The sequence below is a fragment of the Podarcis filfolensis genome (assembly GCF_964270895.1).
Source record: "Podarcis filfolensis genome assembly, chromosome: 4".
NCBI classification, from domain to species: domain Eukaryota; kingdom Metazoa; phylum Chordata; class Lepidosauria; order Squamata; family Lacertidae; genus Podarcis; species Podarcis filfolensis.
This window is the reverse complement of record NC_139607.1, coordinates 97,706,717-97,729,806: the sequence shown is the minus strand read 5'-3', so window position 1 is coordinate 97,729,806 and position 23,090 is coordinate 97,706,717. Positions and strand designations below refer to the sequence as shown.

General features: G+C 48.0%; 2 protein-coding genes across 5 annotated transcripts in view; one reads left to right on the top strand and one right to left on the bottom strand.

Annotated features, from left to right (window-relative positions):
- Nucleotides 1-13,175, top strand: part of RAB6A (RAB6A, member RAS oncogene family) — a 55,832-nt gene extending 42,657 nt beyond the window's left edge. For both annotated transcript variants that reach the window (XM_083610206.1, XM_083610205.1), the window contains exons 5-8: nucleotides 4,613-4,724; nucleotides 5,629-5,722; nucleotides 8,880-8,946; nucleotides 11,270-13,175. In XM_083610206.1, coding sequence (XP_083466332.1) covers nucleotides 4,613-4,724; nucleotides 5,629-5,722; nucleotides 8,880-8,946; nucleotides 11,270-11,334 — 338 coding nt within the window. In that variant the 3' untranslated portion in view covers nucleotides 11,335-13,175. The remainder of the gene's footprint in view (nucleotides 1-4,612; nucleotides 4,725-5,628; nucleotides 5,723-8,879; nucleotides 8,947-11,269) is intronic.
- A 4,923-nt stretch (nucleotides 13,176-18,098) lies between these two features.
- The window catches only part of PLEKHB1 (pleckstrin homology domain containing B1), a 47,174-nt gene continuing 42,182 nt past the window's right edge, over nucleotides 18,099-23,090 (bottom strand). For 2 of the 3 annotated variants that reach the window (XM_083610215.1, XM_083610216.1), the window contains exon 7: nucleotides 18,099-22,218. In XM_083610215.1, coding sequence (XP_083466341.1) covers nucleotides 22,082-22,218 — 137 coding nt within the window. In that variant the 3' untranslated portion in view covers nucleotides 18,099-22,081. The remainder of the gene's footprint in view (nucleotides 22,219-23,090) is intronic. The other variant, XM_083610217.1, reaches the window with a different exon arrangement.

The following is a 23,090-nucleotide window of genomic DNA, read 5'->3' as shown; positions in this document are numbered from 1 at the left end:
TCCTGTGTGGAACAAACGGATGGAATCAGAATTGTTGGCATTTGAGGATAAAAAAAGCAAAATGTATGTTATTTAACCAGTCAGTCTTCCCTTGAATAGATACAACTAAAGTTATTTGGGTTCTGATTATAGAATCATAAAATTGTAGGGTTGGAAGGGATCCTGAGGATTATCTAGTCCAAGGATCAGCAATTTTTTTCAGCAGGGGGCCAGTCCACTGTCCTTTAAGACCTTGTGGGGGGGCAGACTATATTTTGAAGGAAAAAAATGTGAATGAATTCCTATTCCCCACAAATAACCCAGAGATGCATTTTAAATAAAAAGACACATTCTACTCATGTAAAAACACGCTGATTCCCAGACCGTCCGCGGGCCGGATTGAGAAGGTGATTAGGCCGCATCCAGTCCCCTGGCCTTAGTTTGCCTATCCATGATCTAGTCCAGGGATGTCCAACACGTCAGTCGTGATCTACTGGTCAGTCCCTTCCAGCTCTGGCCCCTTTCCCTGCCTCTATTGTTACAGAAGGGAAGCTGGAGTTTAGAAGCGGAGGCTGCTGTCATCTGGCTGGTGATTGTAAAGTTAGTGGCTGCTTCTGTTCCCCCCTCCCTATTTCCCCTCCCCCATAAAAGCTCAACAACTTTGACCTGAACTCCTAAAAAATGGGGGTAGAGCACTGCCAGATTTTTATTTTGAAAGTAGATTGCAGTCTCTCTGGAGTTGGCCACCCCGATCTAGTCCAACCCCTTGCAATGCAGGAATATGCAGTAGTCCCATATAGGATCGAACCTGCAACCTTGGCATTATCAGCACCACACTCTAAATCAACTGAGTCCGTCCAAGGCATGCTGGCTTGGATACTTAGATAGGCGCCCCCCCCCCAAAAAAACCTTTATTGAAATTTTTAAAAACAAACACTTCATGTTTGTTAATTGTTTTTAAGGTAAGCTAACACAAGGAATTTATTGGAAGGAAATCTCCCCATCTCCTCCTCTTCCAAGCCCCCCAACTCATTTGTTTAGGTACGCTTCCTAACTAACCCTCAAGAAGGGCTTTAGTGGGACGTGGGGGGAAGCTATTTCTTCCATTAATTTATTTTAGGATGCAAAGTGTTGTTCAGGCAGTCACTCCCCCTGCCCCAAACTCTTGAGGATGCGTGCCATTCCTTGCTCAATAGTTGCTATTTAAGTCCACGTCGGCTGAGTGAACTTCCTCTGTTTTTAAGTCTAAGGAAGCAGTCGGCCTCAGATAACCCCGGGTGGAAGTAGGCCAATGAAATCTCTGCAGTGGAAGCAGTTTTAACACTTAGCGCCTCTCTTGCTCACAACTGGGGAATGGGCTCAGTTCTCGTCAGATGAAGAATTGTTCAGGCTCTCTGCAGCTGACTCCCGACCCCCCAAAACATTGCCAAGAAATATCATGCCAGGACTCAGCATCTAGGAAAGTGAAATAAAAATTTACCAAGCTCTCTGTCCCCAAAAAGGACTGAGAAAGATAAATCCACGAGCAGCAACAAGGCTGTTGCAGTCCTCCTTTCAACCACTCGTGTGCAGTTGTCATTCTGCGCAGGTGTGATGATGTTGTTCCATGCCCGACTACTTTCAAGCCCCCCTTCTCTCCTGTCTTTTTGGGTGGAGAAAGGTTAGATAAAACGAAGTTCAGTGCTACATTTTGCTTCGTTCTCTGTCCAGACCTACATGCAAATTTTGCAGAGAGAAACACCGAAAGGCTGGTGTTATTTCTAACCCCCCCCCCCCCCAAGAAATATGCAGACAACAAGCATACAGAAATATTCCTGTTTTTGTTCTCTGCCCAGTTTAATTTGTATGAACTCCATAGCTCAGCTATTCTGGAGTAATTTTCTCAACAATGCAAATCAACAAATAAAGAAGTAGGCAGTAGAAATTCCTTTTTTAAAAGCTGAGGTCCGTGATGATCCTTTTATCGGGGGCCCACAGTCTGTGAATCAAGCATGTATTAATGGGAGAGTAGGTCGCAGTTTAGGGACACGGGTGGCACTGTGGGTTAAACCATAGAGCCTAGGACTTGCCGACCAGAAGGTCGGCGGTTCGAATTCCAGCGACAGGGTGAGCTCCTGTTGCTCGGACCCTGCTCCTGCACACCTAGCAGTTCGAAAGCACATCAAAGTGCAAGTAGATAAATAGGTACCACTCCAGCAGGAAGGTAAACGGCGTTTCCGTGCACTGCTCTGGTTCGCCAGAAGCGGCTTAGTCATGCTGGCCACATGACCCGGAAGCTGTACGCCGGCTCCCTCTGCCAGTAAAGCAAGACAAGTGCCACAACCCCAGAGTCGGCCACGACTGGACCTAATGGTCAGGGGTCCCTTTACCTTTACCTTTTAGGTTGCAGTTTAAGTAAGTAATAGGATATGGTTTATAGTCTCTGTGCATCCATATGAATGCCAACCTGACTTGCCACCTGCCCTGTTGGATGGCCCAGGAGACAGAGTGCTGAGTCTGCCCCTTTTTTATCCACCTCAGCCATGAGGTGGATAAACAGCTACATGGAAAGGCTACATGGTATTATTTTTCTCCTATTTGCTTTCTTAGCCTATGTCCCAAGAAAGCTCCATGTAAATATATTTGATTCATTCTCTCTCTCTCCCTTAGGGTTATCCATCTCTGAACTGGGGCAGTGGAAAGAACTAGCAGGTCTTCCCTCCCCCCCCCCTTTTACAGAGGTTCCCTGTAATGCAGTTTGAAGAAGCTCTTTTCTAGGAGATAATACATGTTGTTTTTCTGTCACTTCAGGCCCACTTCCGCTGGATGTGCTGAGAATATTACTTCTGCTGCTACTGCTACTACTAATAATTTACACACCCTTCTCCCTAAGGTCACAGGGAGAGGTACAACCATTTTAAACGTAGCACTGAAAACAATTTAAAACAACTTACAGTCACAAAAATAGTGTGGGACCCCAGGTGTCAAAGGTCATGGCAAAGTGGTGAATATTCAGCATTCACCAAAAACTTTATAGTGAGGTTGCCAGATGCACCCTTGTGGGAATAGATTTCCACGGCCTAGGGGCTGCTGCTGCTGCTGCTGGGGTGCCCACTCACAGGCCACCTCCCTTCCCCCAGCTCTTGTGGATAGCAGACTACTAAAAGGGCCTCCTCCGCTGAGCCAAACACCCAAGAGGGTCTGTAGGGAAGGAAGCAGTCTTTGCAATATTTGGACCTGAGTCACTTAGAGCTTTAAATGCTCACGTGAGCCCCCTGAACTGAGCCCAGAGACCAACTTGACAGCCAGCGCAGTTCTTTTGAAATGGGTATTATGTGAGCTCCAAACAGAACTCCAGCCATTTTGAAACCATTAATGGCATTTTGAAAAAAATAAGTTTTGAAGTAGTCTTCAAGGCTAGCCCCATGGAGAGGGCATCGCAATAATCCAATCTAGAAGTGTCTAGAGCAGTGGCTCTCAAACTTTTTTCTCAGGGACTCACTTTCAGGATAGAAATTTTCTCACGCCAGGCCATTTTTTTTTAATTGATAAGAAATACATTGGAAAAGGAAAAGAAACACCCGCTAGCAGTCCTTGAGTTATAACATATAACACACTTTGTAATATAATCATGGAACAGCCAGGACATATAAAACAATGCAGCTACACAAGAACACGAATCACTCCCAAAATATAATTATAAACGAGCCTCTTTCATATGAAAGTATGCATACAAACGCAATGAGAGGCGTGAGCTTGCAGTATCACTTGATGCTCTTGCTCTCATTTTGAAACGATACCTATCCGCATTCTGCAAATAAAAAAATAATAATTGATGCTGTATTATACTGTGCTAAACTGAAATGTTTAAATTTTCCTTTGATTGTCCTTGAACCTTCCAGCCACACTTGCTGTCCTGTCCTGCCACACCCTTATACTTGAAGAGATCAACTTATCCCACAGCCTTATTCAAGAGATTGAATCAAGTGCAGCTTTCAGATCAATGAAAGCTGCGTATAGCACACCACCTGGTTTCTTAACATACTTATCTATAAAATGGGCTAGTACAAAGCAGTGGTCTGTAGTGGATCTGCCTTGTCTAAATCCTGCTTGCTGTTCGGCAAGAATAGCTTCATCAGTTATCCAATCAACTAGCTTATTGTGAAGATGCTTTGCATATAATTTGCTAATTACAGGTAGCAAACTAATTGGTCTATATCTAGCCGGATCGGACATAAGGCCCTTTTTCAATAAAGAGATGACTACTACTGTGGTCCAAACTTCAGGGAATTACCCGGCCTGCCACAGCCTTTGAGAACCAGTACTAGAGCATGGAGTCCAGTGGCCAAGTCACCTCTGTCCCAAAGGGGGCATAGCTGGCAAACCAACTGTATCTGGACAAAGACCTGCTCCTCCAGTCTCAGAGTTGGACCCAGGAGTTACCCCCAAGCTGCAAACCTGCTCCTTATATGAGAGGGCGACCCTGTCCAGAACCCGTCATCTCTGTACCACCCTGCCTGTAGTCTTTGACACACCAAAATCTTAATTAACCTCTGACACAGATGACAACCTGGTGCATCACGCGCAGATGCTTTGAGAGTGATGGGAATGTTGTAAGGTGACTTGCGCCTGCTTGTTTACTTTTCCTTCCTAGATGTAAACTCATTCCAGCAAACCACAAAATGGATTGATGACGTCAGAACGGAAAGAGGTAGCGACGTCATCATAATGCTAGTAGGGAACAAAACAGATCTAGCAGATAAGAGGTAAGGCAGCTCATTCCTTGCCGTTGTGGCCAATCCGACCGGCTTTTATATTGAGAGAGTCTTTGCTGTGTGACAGTATAGGGTGGTGTATGATTTGGCCCTTGAGCTGTATGCAGCTCCACAGGTATAGGGCTGTAATTGGAGGCCTGAGGAGCTGAAGCCTGGAAAATATGGAAATCATAACATCAGTGCATCTTGAACTCATATGCTCCTTCCCCCACCCCACCCAGTATTAGGATGTTCAGATGGTCAGTTTGCAAAAGGAGAGATGTAACGGAGCAGTAGAGATGATCTCAGTAGAAACATATGGTATTAAGAGGTTAACTGATGATGATTCATGTACCGCTTACAGCCAAAAAGAGGTGTGGGATATGAATTGACAGTTCCAAGGAGCACTCTTGAAGAGGGCAAACCTCCTCCAGAGAGTTAGGAAGATTCCTAGAGAAATGATTCATCTTTTCAGTTACCAAAATGAGACCCAAAACTTCCTGCTCCCTTAAAATGCATTTGCTCTTTCAGAGTGGCCTGGTGTCACTCCCAGTCTTCCTCCAAACACCCACCTCTTCACCGAAGATTTTGGCTTAGGCCACCAAGTCCTCAACCCTTCCTGAAATATGCATCCCTTGTTAACTGTGTAAAAATCTGCAGAAGTATTAAATCCTTGAGTTATTGAGGGCACAGGGGGCTGTCTCCCTTGTTGGGTTACTTTTTAAGTGCATTGACAGTGCTATAAAAATGCAGGTCTTGCTTGTTCATGTTAATGTCTTGGACCACCTAGAATGTGGAAGCTGGTAGCAGTTCTGTAAATGCTTTTGGGGATTGAGGTGGCTGCAGGATGGGTAGGCAGTCAAGATTGCAGGTGCCTGTAATGTCATCTTGGTCAACGTGTTCTCTCTTTCTCCAGGCAAGTATCTATTGAAGAAGGGGAGAGGAAAGCCAAAGAGCTGAATGTAATGTTTATTGAAACTAGCGCAAAGGCAGGATACAATGTAAAACAGGTAAGTGGTGGGGAGACAGCACCCCAAATTTGGGGGAGTGGGGTATATTCTTGGAGTAAAGGAGTAAAGTCATGTTTTCAGCTTGAATAACTGCAGTCACGTTAGAAAACTTGAGATCGATTTGCAGCACTTTCTCTGCTTTCATCAGAATGCTGTTTTGGATTCATTGGTTGTTGGATTGCTTTGTCAAGTAGTCAGTCGTCCCACAGTAACACAGTCAAACAACTATTTCCCTCAGTGTGCGCAACTATGCCAGGATTAGGTCCACCCAAATTCTTGTATGCTGAAATAATCTTATGAACCGGCCCTTAGCATAGACTATTTGCTGAGGATGGGGTGGGGATAAACTTAACAGGTAAAATAAAACTGAATACAGTGGTACCTTGGTTCTCAAACTTAATCCGTTCCGGAAGTCTGTTCCAAAACCAAGGTGTTCCGAAACCAAGGTGCTCTTTCCCATAGAAAGTAATGCAAATTGTATTAATCCGTTCCAGACTTTTAAAAACAACCCCTAAAACAGCAATTTAACATGAATTTTGCTATCTAACGAGACTGTTGATCCATAAAATGAAAGCAATAAGCAATGTACTGCTGTCACAAAATCAGTCAATCAGTAGCTGAACTGGGTTCCACCCAGTCACACACACACACACTAAAAGACCTGCAGAAACAAAAACGCAAAACAAATAGCAGAAACGGACAGACCTCAGCGTAACACTCAAAACAGAAGCATAACACTCAAAATGGAGCACGTTCAGCGTCTGAAAAAAGTTCATAAACCGGAACACTTACTCCCAGGTTTGCAGTGTTTGGGTTCCAAGTTGCTTGAGTACCAAGGCGTTTGAGAACCAAGGTACCACTGTACATAATTCTTCCGGAGTTTTGGTGGGTGTATGTGCTGGGCTGGGTGTGCTTGCATGCCTTGTGTCCCCTTGGGATGGAACCTGACTTCCCAAGGATTTATTGGTTTAAAGATCTCACGGTTGCCCAGAAAGGGTTGCAAGCCCTACCCCCTGTGCCTGCTGCAAGTCTTGGAGAAGCCTGGGTTGGGAGATCCGTTGAAAACTGGGGAGGCAGGGACCCTGGTTTTTTGGATATTGACAGAGGATGCAACACTAAATGATGTCCAGGTTCATGTTGAAAGATGAGGCTGCACTTCTGTCCTGCTACAGCGGCATTGCTTTGTGCTGCATAGAAATCCGTAGCCCAAGGAGACAAAGAAAATAGGCACTAAACATTAGGAAAGGAACATTGGAGTGTGAAGACCGCGAATTCCTTATGCAGCTTTCTGGCTTTTTGTAACGTTTCCCTAATTGGATTTACTCTTGCATGCTCCGACTGGTAAATCCACTTTGACTTGGCTTGCTTGCCAATTCCCCCTCTTTAGTTTGGTAATTTTGGTGGACAACCTTGCTCAGGGCATAATTTTGTTCCCAGCTTAAATATAAAGAAGTGATTACTGTATTTTAAAACGCCTGTTGTCAGCATCTGGATTTAAATGCAGTAATCCAATTGGTTTCTGTCAAGTGACTCCGTTTTTAGAAAAGACTTCCTAAAGAAAAAAGTATGGTCTTTGGCAAATACTGCAAAGGGGAGCCCTCTAGCAGAGTCAGCAGGAGAAAGGAGCTAGGGGTAATATAATCACTTAAACACACCGCCAGGGCCTTGGAGTCCTTTGTTCAGGCAGGCAGCGGAAGCTGTGACGTTGGGATGAGCATAGGAAGATGCAGACCAAGGTGTGTTCAGGCCTTTTCAGTATTCCTCACCACCCTTTGATTACTCAGTATGATTAACCATGGTGAACAGAGGACCCACTGGTTTTTCCCAGAGCAAGAATAATCCCATGAAATGGAATATTGGGCCAAACCTGAGAGCGCAGATTGAGATGCCACACAGGCCATTAACCAGAGTAGAAGCTGCGCATGGAAAGAGCTTTGGGGGTGAAAGATTTGGGAATCCTAGTGGTGAGGTGGTTTGCTGCTTTCAAACATTGTTCTTTTGATGGCCTCTTTGAGAATGAGAGGTTGAAGCTTTCTCATCTTGTTTTTTGAAAGCTGAGATTTGAAGTATGGGTGTTGCCCAGGAAGCTCTGTGCTGCCCACCCCTGGTTATGTGTGTCTGTATTAGCAATGCCCTTAAATGCCCAGTTACTTGCATCCTGAGGACAACTTGACTTTTAGAGCAACTTCCTGGTTAAACAAAATTGTCTTGAATTCACTGATGAGCAGTTGCCCACCTCTCCCGTTGAGAAGGAGGTGCACTGAAGTTTCATCATGATGGTATGTGCTAGTCACCTCTTTTTGCCAGGATGCAAAAAGGACACTGTATTTTTCCCTCCATAAGACACACCTAGTTTTTAGAGGAGGAAAGCAAGAAAAAAAAATTATGTGCAGAGCATGTAAGCGGCTCTCCCTTTTCATGCTTTAAAGCAAGCAAAGTGAGAGCCACTTACATGGCTTCTGTCCCGCTTGGTGCAGCTCTCACTTTGCTTGCCCATCCCTCCTCCCGCCTCGCTGTAAAGCGCGGCGACGCCGGAGCAAGAAGAGGAGGAGGAGACACTGGGACAGGTGCTTTGCTTTCTTTACAGCAAGGCGGGAGGAGGGATGGGCAAGCAAAGTGAGAGCTGCACCAAGCGGGACAGAAGCCATGTAAGCGGCTCTCGCTTTGCTTGCTCCCGTCCGTCCCTCCTCCCGCCTCGCTGTGAAGCCAGCAGAGCAAGAGCCGCTGACACGCTCTGCGCAGCTCTCGCTTTAAAGCAACAAAAGCTCTGCTGGCTTCACAGCGAGTAAGGGACGGGAGCCATGGCTCCGGCTATGGAGGCATCCCTCAGCTCGCGACTGCAGCAGCAGCCGAGGGATCCCTCTGCTGTCCAGTGCATTCGCTCCATAAGAAGCACAGACATTTGCACTTACTTTTTAGGAGGGAAAAAGTGTGTCTTACGAAGCGAAAAATACGGTAAGTTGTGGGGGAGACATGCATGACTTTATTTTGCCCTGTGCAGAATCACAGGCCTGTGGCCTTGGGAGTCTTTGAGCACAGGACCCTTTCCCAGTGCAGCTGCATGTATTGCAACAGATGCCTCCCTCCTGAATTGGTTGTTTTGTTTCTGATTTACTTCTTCTGTTTTCTTCTGCCCCAACCCTCTCACCCTTTCTAGCTTTTCCGACGTGTGGCTGCTGCCTTGCCTGGGATGGAAAGCACGCAGGACAAAAGCAGAGAAGACAGTATCCTTTTCAGCCCAGCATTTGCAGCCTGTGGATTAAGAAGGAGAATGGGTGTCGAGGTCCATGGGATTGAAGAAAGCATAGCTTTCTGAATTGGGGAGAGCGGTGGGTAAAAAGTACAAAAAGAGAACTCTTCAAAAGAGACTCAAGGTGGGGATTATCAGAAGCTTGGGTTGAGCGTTTTAACTTGGAATTGCAGTGCACAATGTGCAGGTGTGCCCACTGAAAACTATCCATGCCAGGTAGCTGAAGCAACTGAGGTAAGCCCAAAGCCCCCAAACCAGAGTTCATGAGTCAGTTTGCTTTGCAGGGAAAATGCCACTTGACCTCAAACCCAGTGATTGGATCGACTGGGCCATACGGTGTGAAGGAAAGTCCATTAGTTCAGTTGTCAATCACAGGTGGCTGTGGGGGAAAGTATAAGAAAACCCGCTTCCTGGTCCCACTGAGACCCTGATGAAGGTTGTTGGCATCCGTCTGTCTTGAGAGACTATGGAGTGGACTATGGGGTTGAAGTCGAACTGGAGAATCACAGGGTCTGCTGTGGCTGCAGAGACCAGTAATTTGTGATTGCTGAGTCCCATGTTTTTACTGCTTTGGTAGCATAGACGTGACCCTCCCCAGGATGCACGCCTGGGCAGTGTTTTTGGAGGTCCTGGGCTGCCCAGATGACAAGACATGCCCCCCCCCCCGTTGAGATGGTACAAAGGAAAGCAGATGCCATCTTAGGGACTGCACTCTGGATTTGTGTAGGATTTACCCGAATATGTCCCACAAGGCAGCGAGTACAGCTTTTTTTCTGACGAGGGTAGCAGAGCAGAAAAGGCATGATAACCCTTCATGAATTTATTTACCCCCAAACCCTAGTGACGTTGCCGTTATTGCCCAATAGGTTAATGTCAGACGTCAGCTTTAGTCGACAGAGTTCAGTCTTCTAAAGTAAGGTGAGATCAGAGTGCACTTGTAACCATGCCTCTTCTAGAATGTAGGTAGCAGCGGATTTCTGAATGGACTAAGGAGAACTTTGGTCAGAGGCACTTTGCTTGCCATTCCTCTGCCCTGGCTACTGATAGCCACTTTAATCACCTTCCAGCCCTTCTGAGTTGTTAGTTCTAGTCATGGCTGTGTGAATTGTTTGTTCTGATCAGACTGATAAAGGAGGCATTTATGACATGGTGGGTTAACACGACATGCAGTGCTGGAAGACAAAGGTTCAAAGGTCCTTGCTTCTATTGCCACATGTGTGTCGTACTACCCACAGCATACAAAGCTTTTTAGCTTGTTTCCCCTTAATTAGATGTGTTCCCCCCTGCAAAAAGGCTGCATAAAGCCTCCCAGATCAAACTTACAAAGATCAGTAATAATGTAGATTCTGTCCTCAGGCTTATACTCTAAAACACACGACACAGAAGGAAAAGAGGTTGGGGAGGGAGGAGAAAACAGAGCAAACCGGAAGGCTAGTTCTCACTCACAGAGCACGCACACATGCACAATCACACTTCAGAGGGATATCTAGGCTTTCAGAGCTTCAGGAGATGGGTGGTACTTCTTTCTGTGATGAAACCTCAAGGAATCAACACTTGCTGAAAATCAACGGAAGCATCATTCCTCCTCAGTGTTGATGGTTACAAGCAAAAGGAAAACCTTTTCAGACCCTGTGGCTTTCCCAAGCAAGACTCCACAACCATCACAAACTTCACCAGGCATTCTCATGGTTTGGAAATCAGTTGCCAGCACTCGCTGTAGTTTAAATTTCTATACCACCCTTCATCTGAGGATCACAGGGCAGTTTGCAGTATTATACAGTGGTACCTCGGTTTTCGAGCATCTTGGAAGCCTAACGTTTCAGTTTTCGAGCGCCGAAAACCCGGAAGCAATTGCTTCTGTTTTCGAATGCGGCTCGGAGGTCGAACGGCTTCCGCTGCGTTTTTTTCCCCTTTCAATTTTCTCCATTGACTTTGTGCCTCGGTTGTCGAACGTTTCAGAAGTCAAATGGTCTTCTGGAATGGATTACGACAACCGAGGCACCACTGTAGTTGCAGGTGAAGCTGCAGTTTTCACCCAGTGGGGAATTAATGTTTCATGCAGGAAGGGGTTGCAGGGAATGCAATGCCAGAGACTCTGGAAGGGCTTATTTCGTAGGAGTGAGGGCTACCAAAAAGAGCACGCTATCTGCATGGAGAACTTGGAAGTGGGGGGTGAGCCACATGTCCTTCCTTGAATGTTTGGGCATTTTATGAGACTTGAGGGGAGACTGTTTCAGCCATTTCAGCCTGTCTTCCTCTTTCTGCTCTTATTTCCCTTAACTACTTTCCCCCAACAGTGATCGACATCAAACTTGAAAAGCCTCAGGAGCAGCCAGTCAGTGAAGGCGGCTGTTCGTGCTAATATAGTGTATTGCTTTTCTCTTACCTTTCTCCAGACCATCACTGCTTCTTCCTCTCCCCCCCACCCCCTTTCCCCTCCCCAGACTCATTGGCAGCAATGTGACTATTGGCTTGCCCACCCCCACCCCCCACCCCACCCCCTCATCCGTAACGTAGCCGCGGTTCATCATTGCTGCTTGTCTCGTGAAGATGATCTGTTAGCTTCACAAGCACAAAAGAAAAGTCGGTGTCTTCGTTATTTATAAGGAAGTTTCAAAAACGAGCCAAAACGATCCTAGCGTATTTCAGTGATTCTTTTGAAAACAGCAGTCCCGCCAGAAAGATAGGTACAAATTTGGTAATATTTTTTTTTTAACGTTTCAATATTGCACTTACAGAATTAGTGGAAATGGGAGTAGAACGTTTGGATTTGGTGAAAAGGAGTGTGCAGGGTAAAAATGCTTCGGCACCCAAGGCAGGCACTGTGGAGCAGTCCTCGGATGTTCAGCCTGTTCTTTTGCAAAAAAACCCAAAACTAGCCTGCTTTGCCTTTTCGGTTGAGATCCTCTGGCCATTTCCCCCCCTTAACAGTAGCCGTTTTGAAATGCTAATAAGACGCTTTTTGTAAAGGGGCAAAGTTGCAAGATACTGTTCTCGGGGTTTAGAAACCATTCGCTCTACATAGGAGCCCCACAGAACAAATGAACCAGTTTGCAGTGCACCTTTGGGGCTGCTTCACTAGGCTGGACTGTCTTCAGAATGAGGATGGGGGAGGCACAGAGGCTTCAAACAGGTTCTGGCACTGTAGACAACTTGGTCAAGCTGTGAATCTGTCTCTGAACAGAGACACCTACGCTGCCAACCATTTAAAGATCCAACATAAAGTTAATACGTAATGAGGGAGATGAGGAGACAGATAAGAAGAGACTATTCCTGAGTTGGAAAGGGAGGGGGATTCTTGTAAAAGTAGATTTTAAAAGTCCCTTAGATGAAAAAGGAAGGGAACAAAAGATGGAAACAAAACTTAAAATTATGCAGACTTTTGCCTTTGTTTTTAGCATTTTTTACTATTATTTTGGGTCTTCGGAGTCTCGTGTATTTGTTATTTCTGCGTAGTTTGGTTAAATAATTGGTTGTTTAGTATTACGTTTTAACTGGACTATAATTAACCGTGGTAACCTTCAATATTTATTTCTTTGCTTTTTTTTTACCGTCTTCAAGGGTATTTTTTTTTGTGGGGGGGAGGTGTTTGTTAATCTATTTAGAGCTTTGGCAACGTCACGAGATATAGCTAATCCAAGAAACGCACTGGGAAGTGGGGACGCACATTCACATGCTCACTCTAGAAGCGCACTTCTTAATCTGTACTAGTCATTGTGAAGTTGTTGTGTAAGTTAACACAACTGTAAATACATTGTTTGTGGGAGGAGCGTTTGCGGCTGGGGAGGGGTAGAATCCAGGAAAGGCCTCTGGAGTTTCCGTTTTTCTAAGTGATCGGTTAAAATGGGGGGAGGATGGGGAGAACTGGCTCTCCCTCTCTATCTTCAATGCCCCCCCTCACTTTAGGGGGGGAAATCCCCCTCCCCAAGCACCCCAGCTTCGGATGTGCACACGCAAAGTCTCTCTGTTCCTGCATTGTGGAATTGGAATGGCAAATTCATCACTTTGACCTGAGTTTCCAGTAACTTTGCATATACCAGCAATGTCATCGTATGTTTCAAGGGCAGAACAAGACACCCAAATGCTTTTAATGCAATATTGAAGAGGTGGTTTCTCTTTCCTTTTCCTTTTGGGAAGTAGCATGTCTGGAATTCAAGCGTTTAAATAATAGCAACGACAGGTGGATGTGTTCTTTTCCCCCCGCCCGAAAAGAAAAACGAAAGGGAAGGAAGGCCTGGCTACTTTTCCTGTATTGTATATGTGTGCGAAGAGAAAAAAAAGAAAAAAAAACCACAAAAAAATTAAAAACATGATCCATCTTGCTGCTTTTTAATATTGAGTTTTCCGTGGCTTGGGTTCTTAAAGCAATGAAAATGTGTACACGGGTTGGATTTTTTTAAACATGCACAGAATTTTTTGCTTCCAATAAAGTATCTAATCAAAACACTAAAATCGACAGGCCTTCGCCTCTGCTCATTTTACGCTGCTGCTCATAGCTGTCAAGCGTCCCTTATTTGGAGGGGCAGTCCCTTATCCCAGTGCCATGTCCCGCTGCTGTCCCTTATTGATGATGTCCCTTAAATTTCCCAGGTTTCAAAGGAAGCAGCTCCTCTCCCTCCCTCCCTGCCGGCCAGGGAGGAGGGAGGCTCCAACTGTGTTGCTTGGCTGCCCGGCCCGCCCCCCTCCGGCCTCCTTTCACCAGCCTCAGCCCCTGGGAGCCCCTCCCCGCCGGGACTGGCAGGAGCCTCGGGCCCGTCCACTGCCATCCTCCTCGCGGCCACCGAATTGGACGTCTCTGCCTGGGGCCTCCCCTCTGCCCGTTGCCCCCGTTCCCGCTAGGCCATACTGCAGCTGCGCTGCCGAAGGACCCGGTTGAGATGGGCAGCCTGGCATGGTCTATGAATTGCTGAGGAGCCTTGAGAGGAGAGCGAGGGCAACCATAGAGAAAGCAGTTCAGAGAGAGGAGGAGGCGGAGGTGCGGGCAGGTGTTCGAAGGGCTAACCGTAGAGGGGGAAAGCGGAGAAAGGACTGCAAGCGCTTCTCCCATAGATTTGTAGTGGTAGACTAGCATAGACTGTCTGATCTGCGGATTTACTTCAGGCGCTATTTCCCCCCCCCTTCCTCCCGCCCCGCCTGATGGAACTGAGAGCTGCAGATGGAGCACGAGAGAAAAGATACAGAACTGCAGCAGCATCTTTGTAGCTTGGACTTCGTTTTGTGCGAAAAGTGGTGGCTGCTTGTAGTTATTTAATTGCAGTTTTTCATTGGCTGGTGTCTTGAGCAGCAACCTCTGGAAACGAAGGGCTAAAAACCGGCGCTGCTCTCCCAAATTATCTGGTCCCTTTTAATTTCGTATTTCAGCTGGTTGACTAAAATCCCTTATTTTGGCTGCTGATCCCTTATTTTCGAGGCTGCTGGTCCCTTATTTTCAAATCTGTAAGTTGACAGCTATGCTGCTGCTACAGTCCCCGTCTCCGAGCCTTCCTTCCTGGCCTCTAGCGCTCCTCGTAGGTATGACGGTGCTAGGAGGGTGGGGAGGGCCAGTTCGGGTGGCATGTAGCTGAGGCAAGTTGCTGCAGTGCCTTTCACTATTTGGGTTTGGTGTGTTGGCCAAGCAAAAGAATCTCAGATCTTTATTGGGACTGGTTGCAAAGGCGCCAGTGACCTCCCTCAAATACGGGGAAAGCGCTATCCCAGGAGTCAGCAAACTTTTAAAGGAGGGGGCTGGTTCATCAGCCCTCGGACCTTTTGGTGGGCTGGTCCGCGCATGCACTCTCTCCCCCAGCTCCTCCCCTCCCAGTGTTGGTGCTGACCTTGAAAGCCCTAAATGGCCTCGGCCCAGTATACCTGAAGGAGCGTCTCCACCTCCATCGTTCTGCCCGGACACTGAGGTCCAGCTCTGAGGGCCTTCTGGCAGTTCCCTTGCTGCGAGAAGTTAGGTTACAGGTAACCATGCAGAGGGCCTTCTCGCTAGTGGCACACACCCTGTGGAACGCCCTCCCACCAGATGTCAAAGAGAAAAACAACTACCAGACTTTTAGAAGACATCTGAAGGCAGCCCTGTTTAGGGAAGCTTTTAATGTTTAATAGACTATTGTATTTTAATATTCTGTTGAAAGCTGCCCAGTGTGGCTGGGGAAACCCAACCATATGGGTGGGGTATAAATAAATTATTATTATCATTAAATTAATTTCCTACTTCCTCCGCCGCTCTGCCTGTGTTTGGGAGCCAGTGGCGGTGCCTCTCCTTTCTGGGCCAGCTTTCCCAGGCGCCCGTCATGGGGCCAGCAGGCGTGCCACCTCCAGCCGAAGCCCTGCGATGCCATCACTACCACACCAGTCACGATGCCCACGGTGCGGCCACGGGCAGAGAGGCCAGCGGACGGCGAGGCTTCAGATTGGCTAGCTGCTGGCACCAATGAAAGCTCAGCTCCCTTCCTCCGCAGGGCGGGGAGAAGCCAGGAGGAGGCGCCGCCGCGACGTGTGTGTGTCGGGGGGAATGGCGCCTGAAAAAAATTGCAAAAAAAATATTGCACAGCCTGATCACGCCAATCCAAGCGGCGATTCCAGGACTGTCTGTGGGCCAGATCCAGAGGACAATTGGGCCCGATCCGACCTGTGGGCCTTAGTTTGCCAACCCATGCCCTATTTCATAGGGAGACAGGGAGCTTTTGCAAGTGGGAGCCTGGGTTGTGTGTGTGTTCTCTTCCAGGAGAAAGGAAGATTGCCAGTAACCCCAAACAGCCCTCTGCTTTCCATCGCCACCTCTCTTCCCCAGGGAGCAGAATTGCCAAAGACAAGAGTGCAAATGCATTTGGGTGGAAATGGAACTTAAGGCCAGTAAGGTTTGTATTAAATGTAGCTCCACAGCTGAGGAGAAGTTGCCTTGTGCGCGATGGAATTTTCTCCCTGACTCAACCTTGGGAAGGCCTTTCTGGAAGCAAGAGCCGTTTGACAGCGGAACGGTCTCCCTCGGAAGGTGGTGGAGGTTTTCAAGCAGAGGTTTGGAGGGTCCTCCGCCAGGGATTCTTGAGCTGTGATTCCTACATTGCAGGGGGTTGGACTAGATGGCCTCTGAGGTCCCTCCCAACAATTCTATGGTTCTATCTCTCTCTTATATGCCTGTTGCCTTTGTCCATGGAGTTTTCTTGGCAGGGATACTGGAGTGGCTTGCCGGTTCCTGCTCCAGGTGGATCACGTTTGGTCAAAACTCTCCACTATGACCTGTCCATCTTGGGTGGCCCTGCACGGCATAGCTCATAGCTTCTCTGAGTTATTCAAGCCCCTTCGCCACGGCAAGGCAGTGATCCATGAAGACAGGAGTGCCTGGCGTGCTCTGGTCCATGGGGTCACGAAGAGTCGGACACGACTAAACAACATCATCTCTCTCTTCCCATCCCTTGGTGCCCTCTAAGTCTGGAGCAGATTTTGGGATGGCACCAGGTGCGTGGTGCACGAGAACAGAAATTCCATCTGCACTAGCAGGAATCCTTTTGCTGGCTTTTGATAATGCAGCTGGGTGGTTGAACTTGGCCCTGAATTGTGATTCGTACCATATACGGATACAGAACTTGTAGGGACCGGCACCTGGGTTTTGGCTATAGTTGAGTCACTTTAGTCTAAAAAATGACATTTAATAAGTATAACAATAACAGCAATCTAAAACATACACTGCTGCTACGTCAAGGACATTGCTAGATTGTATAACTGCTCTTATTGATCTGGGAGTCCAGTTTTCCAGGAGGGCCTGAGATGCTAGATGTCTCTATAGTGACATCTGCTGGCTGGTTGCTTGCTAGAATTAGAACAACGCAAGTTCAGAATTATTTCTGTGTTAGAGCAGGCATTCTCTCCTTGCTGTTAGGGTGAAAGCTTCCCTTATCTTGTGCCCGGCTGAAGGCATAAAAGCCTGGCCAGAAGGGAAAAGCCAGCTGGTGCTCCCGATTCTCGGGTCAGCCACCCTTAAGATGTTGTGAACTACAATTCCCATCACTCCTAGCGAGCAGAGCTATTCTCTCCCATCAGCCCTAGCATCACATGCTGGCTAGGGCTTCTGGGAGTTGTAGTCCAAAACACCTGGTTGGCCAAGACCATGGGTAGGAAAACTAAGGCCTGGGTGCCGGATCTGGCCTAATCACCTTCCAAATCTGGCCCGTGAATGGTCCGGGAATCAGCGTGTTTTTACATGAGTAAAATGTGTCCTTTTATTTTAAATGCATCTCTTGGTTATTTGTGGGGCGTAGGAATGCGTTCACCCCCCCCCAAAATAGTCCGGCCCCCCACAAGGTCTGAGGGACAGTGGACCGGCCCCCTGCTGAAAAAGTTTGCTGACCCCTGGCCAAGACCCATCAAAGGCTGGACTCCACAGACCCTTTCAACTGTCGCAGGAACCCCCCCCAATCATTCAGTTTGTACAAACTCGACACACACTCACACACGACATACGCTACGCTTCTGTTATAAATTCATAGAAAATCAACCATACATCGGATCTGCACTGTTCCACTTTTATTTTACTCCATGAAGGAAGGACTACAGAATGGGGAAGGTTTGATACAGGCCAGCCATAATCCCTTGAACATCCCAGCACATCCACAGGAGCCCTGCCCAGTTGCTATGCCAACCCTGATGGTCCTAGACAGAAGACCATCAAGATCACAAAGAACTTGCATATGGGAGTGGATTCAGCACAGACTGGAACAAAGGACAATGATCAGATCTTCCCTCAGGGGGCAGGAAACTGCGACTACCTTTTGTCCTCTGGGAATGACTCATGGGGAGGAGGAGAAGGGAACCAGCCAGGTGACTGGACACTCAGGTTACCTCCACAACTCCTCCCCCAACCCCTCCTTTTTGTGATGTATCAATGATGTAGTCATGATGTACTTGTGATGTAGTTCTAGGAGTGTAGTTTGGGGGATTAGTAACTAATAAAAGTTGGGGTCTTCTTTTGTTCAGGGCTTCCATTTTGTTTCACCTGGTGGCAGGTGGGAGTCCTGTCGCAACAGTCTTCAACCAAGCCTACTGGCTGCTGTTTTGCTCTGGTATTCCTGGCTGGGGTCCTTGTTTTTTTGTCCAAGGGAGCCCTTGGATTTCTCCGTTAACACCCCACAAAGGAAACAAAGGTGCAGTGAATAGCAACTTTTATTATTCTTAAATAGCTTTTATTCCCCCCCAAATATACATAACTATTAGTGCTTTGAACAACACTTGACAGAACCAAACGGCAAACTGACACAGGAGAAACCCAGACACTGAAATGTGTGGTGCAAGAAGCGAACCTAAGCGAGGTCTTGCTTGTGCTGTGGATAGTGAAGGGCTCCAGACACCCCCATTTCCCAGCCGAGGACTGCAGGGGCCTGAAGGGCACCCCTCTTCCGGCAGCAGCTAGCAGCTTCACTGACCCCCTCGGCTGCTGCACTCTCACCAACAAGAGATATTTTGGTGCTTAGGTACAGCGCACTTCCCTGCAAGTCCAGAGGTGAAGTGTGCATGGATTTATTCCGGGCTGTTTTCTTTTTAAAAGAGGCACAATCTGTGAACATGACAGTGTACCCAAGTACAAAAATACCTGATTCTCGTTTGAAATGGCCTTTAACTAATGACCTGGCAGGCCAGGCCAAAGCCCCTCAGAAAAGGCAGAACTAAACACAAACAGCTCGTTCCACGATTCTTTGCGTATGCACATTGCACAAACCGCACTGCATCCCACAAGGCAGAAATAATGCCCACCCCCGGGTGTTAAAGCATATTGGGGAGGGAGTCTTTCCCCACTCTGACTAATCTGCTTAAGAGTCACCCACAGAGAATCACGTAAACCATATTTATTACGCAGGCTAACAAAACAGGGCAGTATTCAGACTTTTTGCATTCGTGCAAGGATGTTTCCTCTCCCCTGCCCCAATGCTCTGTGCATGATCCCCAAAACTCTGCCAGAGATTTAGGGGGCATGTGGGGGAGGGGGAGAGGGGAATGTTCCATCATGCAGGAAGAAATTGTTCCCGTGGAATACAACCCAGAGAGATTTAAAGTAAAACATTTAGCCTTGGCTACGGGGCACCTTCGATTTGTATTTGAGCAGCTGGAAGTCTAAATGTCTTGCTTTGCAGCGTTCTCACATTCTGCTTTGTCAGTCGGTGCAATGTGTGTTTATGGAATCCTGGAACTAGATGCAACCTGCAGTTCTGCCTCCAGAATGTGAGAACGGCCCCAAGAGAACTTTTGAGCTACTACAATGAACGGGAGCAGAAGCAGAATGGGAGTGTGCGCCCTGGTGAATGCTCACCTCCTAGGGATGCACAGCAGGACCACAAGCGATGCTCACAAACCCCACTTCCATCTTTGATATGCAGCCTCCCACTTGAGATCCCTGCATTGCACTAGATGACTCCCTTCCAACTCTGCAATTCTGGGATTCTATGAGTAGTGCCAACCGGTAGGGCACAAGGCAGGGAGCTGAACAGTAGGTGGCGCCAGAGCAGACATCACATCTTCCTTGCTGAGTTCAAAGCTGAGACTATGGAGGGGGAAGGAAGTTGGCTGGCAGTGCAACCCCCTGGAATAGTTGTTATAAAGGAAGCAAGCAGCGGGGGCTGGCAGAGTGCAGTCTGAGGTTGGCGGGCAATGTTCCCTGTGCCCAAAGGAACCAGCCGCCGCTGTGGTCTCCGTAATGTTGCTGCGTCTGAGTGTGCAGAGTCCCTACAGTCAGCCTCCTCACCCGTTTGGACTGTTTTAATGACAGTAATGTTATCGATCCATAGGGAGGGGAGATTTATTTTTCTTTAGTTTTGTATGCTGCTTGGGGAATTTCTGGGGGTGGTGGAATGGCCAATAAATAACTTTGGAAAGGAAATAAACAGTCAAAAATAAAAAGCAGAGAGGCTGTATATTTGCGTTGTTAGCTGTGAAGTGCAATTGGGTGTGGTTTGGTCACATAATTGTGCTTTCAAGTTGCAGAGAGGGAAAGTTCGGAAACGGCCAAGAAAAAAAGATTGCTGTGATTTTAGTATTGTGGCACTTGGGAGAGCTTGCATCTACTGCTTCCACCCATTCTTATTTTAAGCCTTTGCTCAAGGGCCAGGCCTTGTGGCTAGCAACCTCACAAAAAAACTACCTTTCACTTGCTAAAACACAAGCAATGCATTTCTGCCACTCAGCCTTGCCAGGCTACTGCTCTAGGGCAGGGTGTTATTAGGGGCAACTTGGGGGTCTCTCTGACACTGTTCCTTCTCAGCACTCCTCTATAGCAACTCTGCACACACAGATTGCAGCTTTTAAACTATTGCTTCCGAGTTTTCCACGCTCAGGCTGGGCAACCATCTGGCGGGGTGACCGTGAAAAATTTCACGCCAACTGGGCAAAGGAGAGTCCTGCTGCGGTTCCCGTAGGGACCAGATGACCCTTCCAACTCTCTTACCATTCTAGGGATCAGGCCAAAGACTTGTCTAGCCAGCATCTCAGTCTCACAGCGGCCAAGAAGATGCCCCGATGGGAAAGCAGCCCACAAGCAACTGGCGTTCGGAGCAGGGCTTAAGCACGGCCTGATCCTCCATCCGTTTGCCTGGTCCCCTTTCAAAGCCAAGCTGGTGGCCATCCATCGCTGGCTCCTGTGGCAAGGAGTTCCACAGTCTTAACTACGTGCATGGTGGTTTACACTTCTATAAACCAGAAAGCACAAACCCACCACTGTAACCTGCAAAAACAACAGACATATCAGGGACACCAGCCCCCTTTGAACTCAGTGGGACGCTTCCACGAAAAGCTTGTGCCATAATAAATTTGGCAGTTTTCAAAAGTGTCCTATGACTCTTTATTAGGAAGCTAGGAAGTCCGCCTCCTACAGAGGCAGACCGTTGGTTCATTGAGCTCAGTGCTGCCTACACGGGCAGGCAGCAGCCCTGCTGGATTTATGGCAGAAACCAGAACTGAACCAGGGACCTTCTGCGTACACTGAGCTACAGCTGCTCTGTTGCCTGGCGTCTTAAAAACGGCTGCCATCCCAGAAATCAGCCAGAGTCCCAAGGCCGTGATCCCGGTGAGATCAGCCACAACACCTCCAAGTATCTGGAAGAGATGGCAACCCACCTTTACAAAAACCAGCAATCTGAAACCAGCCCCCCAGGAGCTCGTTTCACCGGAATAAATAAGGTCAAGCTGAAAGCTGACATCTGTAACCTGGAGGTTTGCGGCTTTCTTCCCCGCAGGGCTCTGAGCCTCGGAGAAGCAGTATAATTCAGCAGGTGCCGCCGCTCCCCATTGTTGCGGAAAGGCTTCACCTGATGGATTCCGGCCTGCCGTGGAAGCGTCAAAATGCAGAGGGGGGCCTTGCCAGAAGGAACAGTGGGGAAAGTTTGTAGCCGCTGGGCACTGGAGGGTGCCTGCCCTTTTTCACAAGCGCCCTGGTGCAGCTGGGAAATCACCTGCAATTTCCAGGGTGCCAGCAAAAACAACACAAAACCGAGGCATTGTTTGGGGAGGCAGAACAATGTAGCAGGCAGCTACGCCCCCAAAATACACGAAGACCGATTTGAGTAAGCCGAGCTGGAGGATGCCTAGCAAAGCGAGATGGGGAGGGGAGGGTGCGGCAGCGCAGAAAGCGGCTCTTGTGATTGACGGCAGAAGCAAATATCACCCGGAGTCGACATCAGGTGTGGGCAGATAACCAGGCTGGTGGAATCCATTTCTGATTCTATTTGCTAGCTATGGTTTGTTAGAGCAGAGAGAAACTGGTGGCTCGGGTGGGCGGGGCCAAGTGCAAAATGGCGGCTCAGGGGGCGGAGCTAGGTGAAGAATGGCGGCTGGGACTGGGCGGGGCCTACTGCCTACCATACCCCGCTGAGCTTACCTGTAGATCAGGGATGCTAACGGCCTCCTTGCGACGAAAGAAGCCTTTCTGGTGTTAACTCTTTTGTTAAGACGATTTAGTGTTAAGGGACGGCCGCCGGCCTCCCGCAAACGGCCCAGAGATCTTTGGGGGGATCCCGATTTTGCTTCTGCCCACCCCTGACTCCCCCCTACAAAGCAGGTCCCCCTTTGGCCCTCCCTCTCCGGTGGGGAATCGCAGCGGCGTCTTAGCTGAGCGTCTGGGCTGGGTCTGCGGAAGAGGGGGCTCAGAACCAACAGGGCATCCACATGAACGAGCCCAGTGCAGCCCCCGAGGCGGCCCCCGCCAGCAGGCCCAAGGCCATCTGGTCTCCGGAGACGCGGTACGGATCCTCGCGGAAAATGACGTGGGTCGTTCCGGGTGCTGCGGAGAGAGGAAAAGGAACAGATGTAGAAACATGGCCAATGCCGGATTTACATATAAGCTAAACCATGGGTAGGCAAACTAAGACCCGGGGGCCGGATCTGGCCCAATTGCCTTCTCAATCGGGTCTGCGGACAGTCTGGGAATCAGTGTGTTTTTACATGAGTAGAATGTGTCCTTTTATTTAAAATGCGTCTCTGGGTTATTTGTGGAGCATAGGAATTCGTTCATTCCCCCCCCCCCTGAAAATATAGTCCGGCCCCCGACAAGGTCTGAGGAACAATGGACCGGCCCCCTGCTGAAAAAGTTTGCTGACCCCTGAGCTAAACAAGCCCTACTCTCTTGGGGGCCCCCCAAAAATGTAAAGGAAAAAAAACACTAGATGTACATTTCCAAAATACAAAAGATAAAAAACAAATAAAATAAAACCTACATGCAGCAATCAGAAGGCTTTTCAATGTTTTGTGAAATTTTGCTTGGTAATGCCTGACTTTTGAACAATGCAGTCTCTTCTGCTTTTCGTGCAATGCGTAGAAATTCGCACCCGGCACCACCAGAGGTCACCCTACACTTCAGGATGTTCCTAAGCCAGCAATGGCTACATCAGAGCTGCCCAAACTTTTTTTCAAAGAGGGCCGGATTTGATGAAATGAACATGCGTGAGGGGCAACCAAAGTTCTTGAGCTTTTTTTAGGATTGAAGTTGCTGAACTTTTTTTTTTTTTAAGGATTTTACCTCAGGACATATACTGCCACAGGGGCTGTATTAATCAGCCGATGGGCTGGATGAGGCCCCCAAAATGGACTTTGCACATGCCTGGGTTACATGTACCAAGATGCTGGAATTATTCTGTCAGTCCCCTCGGCTGAAGA